We start from the raw sequence: 14,691 nt of genomic DNA on the forward strand, positions 1-14,691 counted from the left end.
TTCCAGTCCAGCCCAGAGGTCTGCCTGGTGAGAAAGCAGTGGCCAGCACCAGTTCCTCTTGCTATGCTGTAAAGCAGAGCTTCATGTTCGCGTCTAAGCTTCAGCAACCCCAGCCAGCAGCACTAGGGTTGAAGAGGAGGGAGGCATACTGATTTGAGATCTTTGTGCAGTACTTGGGTCCTTGTCCCCACAAGTCTTTGACTTTCCTCACTTGGAAACTGAGACAGAAGAGAGCCCCTGATATGCCTTTTCTAGGTGGTAACACAACCCCTTCCTCGCACTTCATGCACTGCTCCTGCGAGCTGGGAGAGATATGAAGAGACCTGTCCTTCATCCTTCAAGGTGACAGGGCCTTGCAAACAGCTTTGCCCAGTGTGGGCATCAACCAGGTCATGGGATCAGTCTGTATCACGGTATCACACTATCACCGTGTTGGAAGGAATCTCCAGACATCATCCAGTTCAACCCCCCTGCCAAAGCAGGATCACTTAGGGTAGCCTGCACAGGAATGCATCCAGGTGGGTGTTGAAAGTCTCCAGAGAAGGAGACTCCACAACCTCTCTGGGCAGCCTGTTCCAGTGCTCTGTCACCCTCACTATAAAGAAGTTTCTCCTCATGTTGAGGTGAAATTTTTTATGTTCAAGCTTGAGCCTGTCCGTTCCTTGTCTTATTACTGCACACCACAGAAAAGAGCCTGGCCCCATCCACTTGACACCCACCCCTCAGATACTTGTACACATTGATGAGATCCCCTCTCAGTCTTCTTTTCTCAAGACTAAACAGGGCTCTCAGTCTCTCTTCATAGAGGAGATACTCAAGTCCCCTATTCATCCTTGTGGCTCTCCATTGGATACTCTCCAGCAGGTCCCTGTCTCCCTTGAACTGGGGAGCCCAAAACTGGATACAGTATTCTAAGTATGGTCTCACCAGGGCAGAGTAGAGTGGTAGAAGAACCGCCCTAGACCTGCTGGACATGCTTTTCTTGATGCACCCCAGGATACCATTGACTCGCTTGGCCACAAGGGCATATTGTTGTCCCACAGAGAACTTGCTGTCCGCTAGGACTCCAAGGTCTTTCTCCATGGAGCTGCTTTCCAGGAGGGCAATCCCTAACCTGTACTGTTGCCTATTGTTATTCCTCCCTTGTCCTTATTGAACTTCATGAGCTTTGTCTGCACTCAGCTCTCCAGCCTGTCCAGATCTCGTTGGATGGCTACACAGCCTGACGGGGTCTCAGCCAACCCACCCAGTTTTGTATTATCAGGAAACTTGCTGTAGGAGTGGAGGAGACTGACCACCGAGGCAGGACAGGCACATCCCTTCTGATACCAGCAGGTCCAACTATCCTGAAATGGAGACAGGCATCCTTGCACCCCCAGCCAGGGCTCTGCACACCCCAACCGAGGCACAACTTTGCCATTGCTTCCCCGAGCTACAGAACTATGGCACCGGGGCACTCTCCTGGGAGGCTGCCGGCAGCCAGCAGATCTACCCCAGCAGCTGGGGGCTGGGAGGAGTGTCTGGGCAAGGACTGCTGCTGGAGAACCTCGTAGGGGCCGAGAAGGCAGTAAGGATCCCCGGGGCAGCTCAGCATCACCCATTCCCTGCTGCAGCTGAGTGCGATCCACCGTTAAGGGGACCTTTTCCAGCTCCCCGGGCTCTGCAGTCATTTCTTACCCGAGGGAGAGGGAAGACGCGCTAAGGTGAGCGGCTTTGGCCCCGGGACTGCGGTGTGCTTAGCCCTCCGGCCTTGGGGTCAGACCCACGGTGTGGGGGTGTGCAGCCGGCAACCCCTCATCGCCGCACCGCGAGGGGCTTTGTGGCTGGGGAGAAGGGAGCGGACGAGCAGGATGGAGCGCTCCAGAGGGGCGATGATAAGGAGAGAAAACGCGCCGGGAGCCAGGCTATGGCCCGTGGGCGGCCAGAGGTGGGGTACTCTGGTGGCACCGTGGACGCTTGGCCGGCCTCGGGTAGAGAGGAGCATCCACGGTCCCGGCCCCCCCCGGATACCGGGCAGGGACCCACCCCCAGCGGAGTGGGGCGAGGGGGGCGCCCCCGCCTTGACGTCAGGAGAAGGGTTTATAAAGAGGCGGGCGGCGAGGAGATCCCCAACACCGGAGCTGAGCCGCAGCGGAGCCGCCAGCGCCTCCCCGCCGCCGCCTCTCCGCGCCCGACCCGCCGGCGAGATGCTGTCGTGCCGCCTCCAGTGCGCCCTGGCCCTGCTGTCCATCGCCCTGGTCCTCGGCACCGTCTCGGCCGCCCCCTCGGACCCGCGGCTCCGGCAGTTCCTGCAGAAGTCCCTGGCTGCCGCCGCCGGGAAGCAGGTGAGAGCCCCGCGTCGGGGCCGCCACCCTGGGCACCCCTCAGGCACCCCGCTGGGTACCCCGACGGCCCTGCTTCAGACCCCCGATTCTGCACTGCAGACCCTCGTTTCTCCTCCAGAGAGCCCTCTGATTCCCCGTTGCAGACCCCCAACAAAGTCCCTGGCACCTCTGTTGCATTCTCCCAGCTTCCTTGATGCAGACCCCCACTAGACCTTTTTACCTCAGTACCCTCAATGCAGACCTCCAGTTCCTCACCAGAGCTCCCCGGTGTCCCCATTTCGGATCCCCAGTCATTTGCTGTTGACTCCGATTCCCTGACAAAATCCCCTGGTTCCTTTCCAGGGCTGAGCTAGGGACAGGCTGGGCAGCTGAGGGTGAAAAGGGGGCACAGCCCCTCAGCCCAGTTCAGCTGGGTGCTGGTGGAGTGTGAGGAGCAGCTACTGTTGGGGCAGAGTGCAGAGTCCCTAGCGAAGCTCTCCAAGGCTTTTCTGGGGCACTGAACCAAGGCAGCTGTCCTGGTGCAGGAGAAGGATATCCTTATCCATACAAGAGGACAGCCAGGACTTAGAGGGACAAGAGGAAAAATAATCCCCAATGACAGGGTGACCTGACTCAACCTCACATTTCCCATGTCACTTTAGCAGCAGCTTCATGGCACCCTCGCTGAGTTCAGCACAGTGTGCTGGAGCAGTGGGAAGGGAAGGGAAGGTGGGGTGCTGCTTGGTTGACTTTACTCCCTGTCATGGCCAGGACAGCAGCCTCTTCCCCGTGTCAGGACTCTTCTGCTCCACTTTATTCCATAGGCACAGCTGCTGCATAGCACCTGTCAGGCTGTGCTCTTTGGAGAACTGGGGCTCCTCTTCCTCTCCAAAGTCTTGCATGTCTAATCTGGGCACAGATGTGTTATATAGGGACAGAGAGGTGAGACCCCAAAAGCCAAGGAGTAATTGTGGTCTCTCTCTCTTCCTTTCTCTTTCTCACCCCTATTCCCCCATTCCTGCTCCAAGGAACTGGCCAAATACTTCTTGGCAGAACTGCTCTCAGAGCCAAGCCAGACAGAAAATGAAGCCCTGGAGTCTGAGGACTTGTCCCGAGGGGCTGAGCAGGATGAAGTGAGACTGGAGCTGGAGCGTTCGGCTAACTCAAACCCCGCTCTGGCACCCCGGGAACGCAAAGCAGGCTGCAAGAACTTCTTCTGGAAAACTTTCACATCCTGTTAGCTTTTGAAATCCACCTCTTCTCCCCATCCATCCCTGCCTTCTTCCTGTCCCCCCACCCCGAGCAGAACCTTCACCACAACAGGCGAAGACTGTAAATACACGATCCACGGTTATGGTGAAATTAAGCAAACAAGGAAAATTTGAGTTTGATTTCCAGTTGTTTTAATAAAACTTTCTGTTCCAATTGTACCTGATTTGCTTGAGTTGTGATTTCTGACCAGTTCTTTAATGACATGCACCCTGCAATTCTTTCAGATGTACTATTTTTAATTCTTTGTTGCAATAAAGTTTATGTTTCAAATGGTGATGATGAGGCTTAGTAGTTAATGAGAAAAACTGTCCCCTCTCAGGCTGTTTGTCTTCACAACGCCTCCTGTCTAAGGGCAGCAGCAGCAGCAAAGAGCATCCGCATGCATGTATATGCACACACACACTTTCTAACTTTTTTAAAAATTTATTTTTACTGTGGTGTTTCTAAGGGACCTAGAAACACAGCAGTATTTTAGCTATCAAAGCCCCCTAATTGTGGCTGAGTCAAATCCACAGCCCTGGCACTTCAGTCAGTCTGGAGGATTTACACTGTCACCAAAGGCATCACGATAAATTACAGCTGTGTATTCGAAGCGATGGGGATGATAAAAGCAGTTCACAGCACGAATTGCTCCCCGCACACCTTCCCTCCTTAGTCACAAACACTACCTGGCATATTTTATTCCTTGCAACATCCCCTGCAAACACTCCTTCTGGGATTCCTTTAGGAAGTTTTCCTTTGTTCTCTTGTGCACAGGGAGATTTCACATCTCTGTAAGGCTGAGATGTCAACTCCATGCTCCTAGCCTCTCTCCATCTAATAAACTGGTTACAACGATTTTTTCTACTTACTACATCATCATTAAAGGCAATATTAAAAGGTTCAGTGATCTCAGTAGGAGATAGCATCAGGAAAAAGACATGCTTGTCTCAGTGGAAGAGAAATTCTTTGTAGGAAGTCTCTTCCATTTCTGGCCGTGCTGCTTTCAGAAAGGCGATTGTGGGTGAGTTGAGCTGTAGAGTATGCATCCTGCACTGGGGACTAGTGTCGCTTTGATGAGAAAAGCATCATTCAGGATTAAAGCTAGCAAACACTTCTAGTCATATCTGTGAAGAAAAGGTGACAAATAGAGGATCTTAGAGATGTTCTTGGGTGGAAGACTGAGCACGTTCCCAGTGGATGTTGATTCGGTGGATGTGGATTCCCACACCGAGGATGTGTGAGGTTGCCTCTGGTCTGTGGTAGGCATGGCTATCTGTGGGGTATCATTCTTGATGGGTTGTGAGCAATTGTCTTATTCTTGGTCTGCCCTTTTTTCTCTGTAGGCAGGGGTTTGTTATGTTTGAGTTGGGGGCACTTGAATCCCTTGTCACTGGTAATTGTGGAAGTGCCAGCGTGAAATCCCAGCCTTGCCACATTCACTCACCGCAAGGCTTGGCCAGGCTGCTCCACAGCTGACTGGCAAGAGGCAAGGGCAACAGGGACATACTTGGGGCACGAGGGAGGGTGAGGTGGGGGGGAGTTGCTGGCATCACATCAGCCCCTCTGAGCTCAGAGGCAGGGCTGGATGTGCTGCAGGCAAGGGTTAAGGACTGCCTGCTCCCTGCCTGGCTGCTGCTGGAGAGGCTGGATCCTGCACCTGCTGCAGAAGCCTTCCTATGATATGATCCTGTTTCCCCAGCTCTTGGGAGCACCCTCTTCTCCTCTCTTGGAAGAGGGATATTTTTTTTGGTGTGATTCAGGAGAATGCATGGTCTTCCAATGCCACTGGTGGGGTTAAGGACTCTGCCTTCTGTATTGGAGCTGAGTGCATTGCAGACTAGGCTGGGAAGTGTGATCCTCCTGGCACTTCGGAGCACTCTTTTTCACCTCCTGTATTTCTGTGGCTGGTGCAGTTGTGGAGGGTGCAGGATTAACTCAGCTTTGGGAAAGGGGCAAGGCAGGCACTGCTGGAAAGGAAGCCTCCAGAAAGATGTTTGAAAAGTGCAGGTAATGTAGATAGTTTCTCAGACTTGAAAGCAGAAAGAGCAAGAGTAGGACCCTGTTGTTTTAAAGTCTGGAGATGGACTCTCTGAGGAGAAAGCAGAGATTCTAGCTCATGCCTGATTCCTCTTCTGCTGTGCATCATCAAGAGAGTAGTTTTTATGGGATTCATTAAATACCTCTCCATCCCTGCCTGCTTGCTCCTGCCTTGACTGAGGTTCCACTTAGCTTCCAAAAAGCAGCTAATTCTGTGCTGAAGCAGCTTCAAGACAGCAGCTATAGGAACAGAAAGGGGGTGGGAGTGCCAGGGGCTTGAATATTCTTACTCACCAAGTCCATTTTTCATGGGATATAAATAGACCACTACTTGCTGGAGGTTTTTCCTCTTGGCCACTATGCTCAGCCAGAGCTTCTGAAGGGAGTTTAATCCTGCCAATTGCTGGAGTGAAATTCATCACAAATAGGGATGGGGATGATCCTCAAGCACAAGCAGGAATTAAAGGCAATGATTCACATGCTACACCAGCCTGTTTCAGCAACACATCTGGCATCATGCATGGCAACCCCTACAGAGTTTAATGAAGATACACTGGTAGAGGCTTGTGTGAATGTCCTCAGTTCAGAGGCAGAAAAGCAAATCTGCTCTTTCTGACAACTCAGGAGCTCCTGGAATTTGGGGAGAGGGCTCCCAGGACACGTGTAACTGCACTGCAGCAGCACCAGCAATCCCAGGTGCTAGAGCCGTACAAACAGAGTACAAGGGACAGTCTTGCCCTGCTTGAGCTAAAAAGACTAGAAAGACAAAGACAGATTTATTATTTCTCCTTGAGGTGAGAATTATGGAGTAAAGAGATGAAATGGCTGTATTTACTCCCTGGCCACACATCCTGAAAAGAGTGTGCCAGGCTGGGAAGGCACTTGCTGAGCAAGGCTGAATCTGGGATGAGAAGATAGATGTGGTCAGCTCCCATGAGCCAGAGCTGCTGAAGGTGAGAGCAGTTTTTGAGTGAGAGGCTTCAGCGGAGGCTCCACAAAGGAGCAGCTTCAACACAGGCCTGAGGGAGGTTAGAGGCTGTGATGAGCCACATGGCTGATTCATCTCCCCTCTTACACTCAGTGTCACAGGCAGACCAAGAGCAATCCCCATTCCAGCAGGTACTTTCAACCTGGTGATTCATCTGAAGCAGTGCGGGGAAACGTCCATGAGGAACTATATAAAACGCCTTGAAACAGCTGTCTGAAGAGTTGCTTTTAATGAAAGCCAGAAAAGGTTGTATGAGGCCTGGAAACACACATCCCCCACTGGGAAGTCAGTGATGAGCTTCTCAGCCATTCCCAGAAGCAAGCTCTGCAACTAACGATGCCAGGGGAGGTCATTCACTTTAGCAAATAGGACAGGATTTTTTTTATGTCCATTCCAAATTGGTGAAAAAAAGACAAGTCTACCTTGCTCCAGAAGGCATATTGGTGACAGATAGCTTTAAGTGATCCTAGCTGTGACGTAAAGTAAATAATTCTGGGATCCAGATTTCATAACCTGGGTTCCCTCTGGCACCACCTACTCCTTTTAGCTCCACAGAAAAAAGTGGACCCATAGGCACAACTACCCTTCACTCAGCCTGTAAGATGCTCTGTGCTGCCTTTGTCTTTGCCTCTGTGGTTTCTAGCAAGCATTACACCATCACTGACATGCAGCCACAGGGAGTATCTCAGATTCCCAGACCTTTGCTTTCACCACAGGAATCTTCTTCACTTTCATCCTGCCTAATCCCAGCACCTCTATGGGTCTGCACCAGGTGACAGGGAAGAAGCACTTGCTGCTGCAACTGAATCCTAATTCTTTGAAAGCAAAGCAGCAGGATGTTTATTGACCAGGGTGTGAAAAGCTATACCTAGGCAATAGAAGTTATTTGAAAAAGGAACAGAATGTACTCTGCTCTCTGAACACCCTTCTGACTCTTTCATGGCTTCTCACCAGAATAAAACAATAAAGCCCACTTACACTGAGCATTTTATTCTCCTTTGTCTTTGTTTTACTAGGGAATTACTTGTTACATTTTGTCAACTCCTAATTGTACTTCCGAGAATAGCTGTTTAGCCAGATGCTGTGGGTATCTCAGAAGGCTTTTGGATCCCAGTCCTAGGAGATTTATCCCATAAACAACCTGTGAAACACACCAAAACAGAGGTCACCAAAAGAAAAAAAATCACCAAGCACAGTTTTCTTCATATGCATAGTACAAATTCCAATTTGTGCCATGAACTAATATTTCCAGCATCATCTGATGAAGAAGAAACCCACCTGGCCATTCAATTAACAAAATTAATTTAATGAAGGTCCCCAGGATTTCCTTTGGAGAGATTCCCTCAGAAACCTTAAAATGATGCATTGAAATTCCCATTTTGCCCATCACCTGAGTTGGCTGCTGCACCAGGGAGAGAAGAAGTTGGTCCTGCACACAACACCAGAGCATCCTTCCCAATGTTTTCTGCTGCCTGTTTCCCGCTCTTGCTGCCAGCAGCCTGTTGCACTCCTTGGTGCAGAGGGAAGAGATGCTACTGGCCTCTCCAGCCCTGGAAAAGCATTCCTGGGAGGTGAGCTGGGAGATGCTCCTGGGCTCTGCCTTGCTTGTCCCTTAGCCCTTGTGGGGAGATTGCCAGAGGGAGGCAGAACAAAAGTCAGTGAATCCCTCCCAGTCAGCAATAAGCCAAGTGCTGCTGTGCCCCAGGGTAGAACTTTTGCACGGCTCTGTGTTGTGCCCTCAAGGAAAATCTCACCTTTTGCTCAGGACTGAAAGTTAAGGAAGAAAAAAGATCCCTCTGGAAATTGGCTGCCACAATTGCTAGGCTCTTTTGTAGATCTTTGCTGTTGCCTCCTTTATTCCTTGTTTTATTTCTTGTGCTTGTCAGGGTTTGTGATTCTTCCCAGGGGCTCAAGCACAGCATTTATTTTCCTGCATCTCTGCTCTCCGTGCCAGCCAGCTCCCCAAAGGGTGCAATGTTAGGGGAGATTGCTGAGCACCAGCCCAGGAACGGGGTGCACTGTAGCCAGCAGAGAGAGCCAAAGAGCACAGATCGTCCTATTTACGGTCTGGATCTGCAGAAGCAGATGCTAAGGATGGGTGTCCTCTATGCCAGGGGCTGTCAGAGCCCTGGCTACTACCTCACCACACATACTCATTAGCTTGGACTGGGAAAATAGCTATGTTGTTGGCTTTCTCACAGGATAATTCCAGGATCTGTTCAAGATCTTGGACTGGTTGTCAAATGCTATTCTGGAGTTTGGATTTGCAGGAATGGAGCCCTAGCAAAACCTTGAAAAGGATAGCTGCCTTCCTCAGAGACCAAGACAGTGCCATTCACAGTGCTGCTGGTCACCGCTTCCAAAACTTATGGGAAAGCTTTGTTCAAAGTGATTGGAAATGTTCCCAAAGAATATATGATGGTGTTTGAATACATTGCAAAACAGGAAACTGGCAGGTCAAGAGTTTCTTCAACAACACATTTCAGTGTGAAACCTTGGCATGATTCAAACACAAGTTCTGAAGTCACCTCTCAGCAAACAGCAGACGCATCCTCAAGGCTCGAGCCCACCTGCTCTCAAGGAGGAACTTTCAGTGTGGTGGATGTAGATCCCCAAACTCTGCCTTCACATACAGGTGAGCAAGCCAGCAGTCTGGTCTTCAGAAATACAATGACTGAAGGATATAATTAAGTTAGGAAAAATCCCTGAATTTCAAACCCTGCCTATGTCCTCAGACACTGATGGCACATGTCATAACATCACCTCCATCATTAATTCCCTTATTTGTTGCATTAGCAGCGGTGATACTGACACCAGCATCCAGATAATGAAAAAAAACTGAGCTGATTCTGAGACAGAAGAACAAACCAGAAGCCATGCCTGGGCACATTAATGAGTTCCTTGTAGCCAGCTTTCAGTCACTGAAATTTATCAGCCAGCAAAAGGGAACAACAGATAAGAAGTAGGGAAAGGAACAAATCATTCTGTCGTGTAACTGTGTCATCAAGGCCTGTAACTCTGTCTTCCAGAAGAAGAAACTGGTTAAAGAGACCTCAATGGAAATGCTTAAGGATACAATGAGTGATCTCTTTAACACTATACTTCCTGGGCAGAGGCACAGAGGAAGATCGGAAGCTCATACAGTCCCTTAACACCCTCATGAACACAGTACTGGAAAAATCCGACCAAATGAGGATTTTTTGGTGTCTTGCTGAAGCTGCTCCAAGGCAGCCCAGATAGGTTTTGTGACCTGCTGGTGAAGTACCTGTGGAAGACCACATTGCTTTTCCCAGGCACTATCAACCTGATGAAATTCTGCTGAATGCCCACATGCTCATGAAGACTCTCTCAAAGCAAAAACTGAGGCAACATACAAACACATTGCTGCTGTGGACTCTGAAAGCTCAGCAACATTAGTGCAAGGGGAAAGGAGTGAGTATCCTAGACCACCTCACCTAGAGTGAGGATGCAGCTGAGTCTAAGGTAGAAGCTTACCTCCAAAAAACAGTCAGTCCTACTGCCAAGCAGGGGGCAAAAAAAAAACAGCTGTAGGAGCAGGGAAAGAGATTCCCTAGCTAGCTTGCAGGGTTGCAAAGGACAAAGCATGTGATGTTTTAGAGAAAATATTCTAGAAAATTTGCTCCAAGGAGACTTGAAGGAGGATGTAACAGATTTCAATGAATGTAAGAAAACATGGCCCAAGGGAAAGCTGTTTTTTTCCTAGAAAAGCTCTTTCTCTTTTTGCAGAGCTATGTGAAGCAAAGCCTGGTCATCACCTGGACAGAGCAGGAACATGAGAGAGCCTCTTCCTTCTCCTCCCTTAGGGAGGTACACTGTGGTAGAAGCATCTCCCCTTAGATCAACATGGAATTGAGGAGGGACCACGAAGGGGAAGGTGGTGATGCCATGCTGTCACCTGGAAAATCTGCCACCAAGGGGTGCAAGGAAATAGAAAACCAAATTGCTTCTCTTTCCAAAGTCAAAGAAGGGATAGGTCTTTAGACCAGCAGCCCAGGCAAAAGAAAAAGGGTCTCTTAGATTCTCTGCCCACTACAGAGAACATCTCTAGGGTTTGTTTTTTCCTCAGAGCTTAAATTCTTCATATTTCCATATAACAACCCAACTTTTAAAAAGCAAGCTGATGCCTGGGGGCAAAACTGAACCCAGAGCACACAAATCTGGCCCAGGGCACAGGGCAGAGAACCAGCTGGGGTGCTGATCCTGCCCAGACAACCTCCACAATAAATCTTTCTAACATGGGATTTTTCCAGTCAAAATATTCATGCTTAGTAAAGTACCAGATCAACAGTGCTCTGGTTCCCAGCTGAGAGCTGCCTGAAGAAATCAGGGCTTTCAAACAGCTTCTCTGCCTTGCTGCACAACCACCACCAGTTGCACAATGTGCCTATGAAAGGGAAAGGTTATAATAGGAAATTCATTAGGGAAAGTGATTTGTACAAGCTTCTTGTTTTTTTCTTAGGTGACATCAATAAGTCATGGACTTTCAAACTCACTTCTCCTTGTCAAACAGAAAGAGGTCAAGAGAGCAGAGCTGCTATAGACAACTACAGAATGCCAATGCCTCAGGCCAGCCCAGCCTGCTACTCTCATGTAAAACTGTCCTGACCTGATTTGTCTTTAACATCCCTCTTGCCTCTAAGTTCCTGAAGCAAGAGTCCTCAGCTCTATGTCAGGTGTCACAGCAAGTCCTTCAAGGATGTTCAGTGATTTGCAAGGATTATTTACTAACAGACAACTCAGCCAATTACAAAGTGCTATTGAGCTTTTGTACTCAGGCAGGGCGAGCAGGCCACCTGGTGAATATGGCAAACCAATATTTTTTACTAAAATAAGAAAAAAAATATACATGGTCTGATTACTGGCCAATGAGAAAAAATACACCCCAGAGATCTCAGAGTGAAATTACTCTTTCTGCATGGCCAAAATGCATTGCTTGCTACAGCCTATAATTCTCTTTAATGTAACTACAAAGTTCTGGCCATCCCCTCTCCCATACCCCACTCGTCCAGTGCTGTATTTATCCAAGGGTAGTTCTAGTACCCATACAATCAGGCCCTGGTAAATCCACATTTAGCTTCTGCCTTGCTTTCTCTCTGGTTACCAGGAGGATCCACAGTGAGAACACAACTGAAGCTTCCAGGTTTTCTATTCATTGATTCCTTCCTGCTTTGTCCCTAGGACATCCTCTTTTTGTACATACTTTTTGTATGTAAGCAACATAAGTTTGGAGGCTGGAGTGGAGCTGTGTGGCTTACAAGGGTGCCCTTTATGTGGCCTTCCAAAAATGAATTCATATCCCTGCTGAGCTGTGAGCTCAGGAGCCTGGACAAGCTGTTCCCGGAGATTTCCTTTGATGTTGTGCTCCCTTTTTGCTAGTGGCCAGTGCCCTCCAAGCAGCTACTTTTATAGCTTTCTCTCCACTAAATCCTGAGAAAGCTCCGTACAAATGCCCAAACATCATTCCAGCACAGCTACCTGGGAAAGCTGCCCATGTACTGCTTTGACACTGAAACTTGCCCAGTAAAAGAACTCCTCTTGCAAAAGCCTCTTCTGGTGTGCTACCATCAGGCTCTCCTCCTGACCCATACTGCAGCAGCAGTGCTTCATCTGGCACACTGCTAGAGGAAGAGACATTAACCAGCAGACAGCACTGATAAGATGAGGCTATACACTGTGTTGCAGCCAGGGGATACAGGAATGCTTCTCTTCTATAATGCTGAAATCCTGAAGGGTTTCAGAGACCATAGAAAATGGGAGAAAGTCAAATGTTCAGAAGTCTTTTAGTATTTGCCAGGCAGGTAGGGTATTCATCCTGCTGCATTGTGTTATCAGAATGCCTCAGGGCTCTTGTCAGCAGCCAGAAACCTCCCGTAGTGGGTGCAGCACAAAGTCAGAGCAAGTGACAGTCCCTGTCCTGCAGATACTACATGCAATAGGAGGTAAGTGTACCAGCAGAGATGCCTTGGAGTCCTGCAGCATCAAGCAAACTTGTGACTACTCTCATTCATTGCTTTCTCATGCGTGCTGCTCAGCACAGCCTCTGAGAAAGAAGCAGGAGTGCCTTGAACATCCATATGATGATCCACAAGTTATTCTTGCTTGCACCTCCTTGCCCCCAACAGAGAACAGCATGCAGTGTGGTATGATGGGCCAGCATGGCTCTGGGTGCTTATTCTGGATTATACCCGACAGTCACATTCAGATAGTGTTAGGAAAGAGAGCAAAGCTTAGAAATACAATTTGCATTCTGATCTGGACAGTGGAGGACTGTGCCCTGATAGAACTGTTTCCAGCACATGAAAACTCAGTCTGACAGGAAATCATGCCTTCTGGCAGGGAAATTTTACATTTTCAGAATCCTCCAGGTTCCTATGTGTGAAGTAATGTTTGAGGAACAGATGCTAACACACAGGATGATACCTTGGAGTCCTAGGTTTTCTGGATGGCAATTGGATTTTCTCCCATCCTGCCTCACAGACAGCTAGTCCTCCAGACTGTTCATCCTCCCCCACAGCCTTGGGGAAGTGCAAAAGAGCACCTGGGTCAAGAGGTGAAGATGGAGAGCTGCAAAGAGCTCATAAAAGAGAGCTGACCTGATACCTTTTGCTCTTTCCAGGTTCAGTCCTCTTCCATTTGCTGAAATCACGACCAAACTGGATGCTCAGGAGACAGCAGGGTCAGGGAGATCAATGAATTATAAATAAATGCATTATAAACAAATCAATCAGAGGGATAAAAGCATTTGACATAGCCACGGTAATTAAAAATATAATAATCCAGATAGTGGACATTTATTTAAAATGGTGCAATTACAGCTTTTAATCATCCAGGTTTAAATTAACAGCAGCAGCGAAGCGGCAGTGCAAACGTGTTGTGTGTAATGAACCGATAGTAGAAAGCCAGCTTGGTGAGCTCTCCCTCTCTCAGGCTAATTCTCCCTCCTCCTCTCGTTGTAAAATAACCTTTTGGTGTCATTTTCTTGTGGAGTCTTGAAGATGAAGACACAATATTAGAGCTAAATTAAACCCTCTTCACATATTTCTCTTCTTTCAAGCTGTAAAAATTGCTGGTATCAGTCATTCAGTCCCTAGTGCTGACGCAACCACACTCGAGGAGAACATCTGGGGGGCCCAAGAATCATTATAGGGAGAATAAAATGCTGTATTACAATCAGTCAGCAATTAAAAGGCAGGATGCAGCAGGGCCAATCCTGCAAGATGCTGAGGAAGCTTGGTGGGGAAACCAAATGGCAGACATGCAACGCTCTGGGGCTCTTTCCTTCTTCACTGTGAGGATTGTGAGGAGACTAGAAAATGGATAATTCTGCTCCTACCCAGCACAAATGGTCTTGGAAGTAGCTCATGTAAATTCAGGTCAGTGGTGATCCAGAGGTCACAGGTTTAGTATCTACTCCTCACCAGCTAGCCCAGTTTGCAGAACTGTGGACCCAATCTTGCCTTGACTTGGCAGGTCCCAGCCAGGCTTGGCATTCATAGCAACATAGAATGCTTTAGACTGGAGGGGACCATTTAAGGTCATCTAGTCCAACCCCTGTGCAATGATCAGGGACATCTTCAACTAGGTCAGGTTGTTCAGACCCCCATCCAGCCTGACCTGGAATGTTTCCAGGGATGGGGCACCTACCACCTCTCTATCCAACCTGTACCAGTGTTTCACCACCCTCATTGTAAAAAATGTCTTCCTTAAACCTAGTCTAAACATCCCTTCTTTTAATTTAAGATAATCACCCATTGCCCTGCCACAACAGGCTCTGCTAAAAAAAAAGTCTTCATCTTGCCTATAGGCCCCCTTTAAGTACTGAAAGGTGGCAATAAAGTCACCCCAGAGTCACCACAGATTGAACAGCCCCTGCTCTCTCAACTATTCTTTTTATGAGAGGTGTTCCAGCCCTCTGATTATTTTTTTTTTTTTCCCAGAGATGATGTGGCTGAAGGCAATGCTCAGCTTGGCACGTGAAGCCTTTATGGTTAGAGTGGGCTCAGTGCAGTCACAAAGCAGAGGTGTGAAAGCTCTCTGCACCTGGCATGATTCTGACATAGCAAAGCAATGACTTTTACCTGCTTTGGG

At 48.6% G+C, this 14,691-nt stretch overlaps 1 protein-coding gene and 1 pseudogene across 1 annotated transcript; both read left to right on the forward strand.

Moving 5' to 3' along the window:
* Positions 1 to 2,186: 2,186 nt before the first annotated feature.
* SST (somatostatin) lies at positions 2,187 to 3,544 on the forward strand. Its single transcript, XM_054386250.1, has 2 exons — positions 2,187 to 2,324; positions 3,332 to 3,544. Exons 1-2 carry the CDS (start codon positions 2,187 to 2,189, stop codon positions 3,542 to 3,544), a joined length of 351 nt encoding a protein of 116 aa, XP_054242225.1.
* A 5,281-nt stretch (positions 3,545 to 8,825) lies between these two features.
* LOC128970506 (cytoskeleton-associated protein 5-like) lies at positions 8,826 to 10,214 on the forward strand (annotated as a pseudogene).
* The last annotated feature ends 4,477 nt before the right edge of the window (positions 10,215 to 14,691 follow it).

The sequence above is a fragment of the Indicator indicator genome, chromosome 13 (assembly GCF_027791375.1).
Source record: "Indicator indicator isolate 239-I01 chromosome 13, UM_Iind_1.1, whole genome shotgun sequence".
Taxonomy (NCBI): Eukaryota; Metazoa; Chordata; class Aves; order Piciformes; family Indicatoridae; genus Indicator; species Indicator indicator.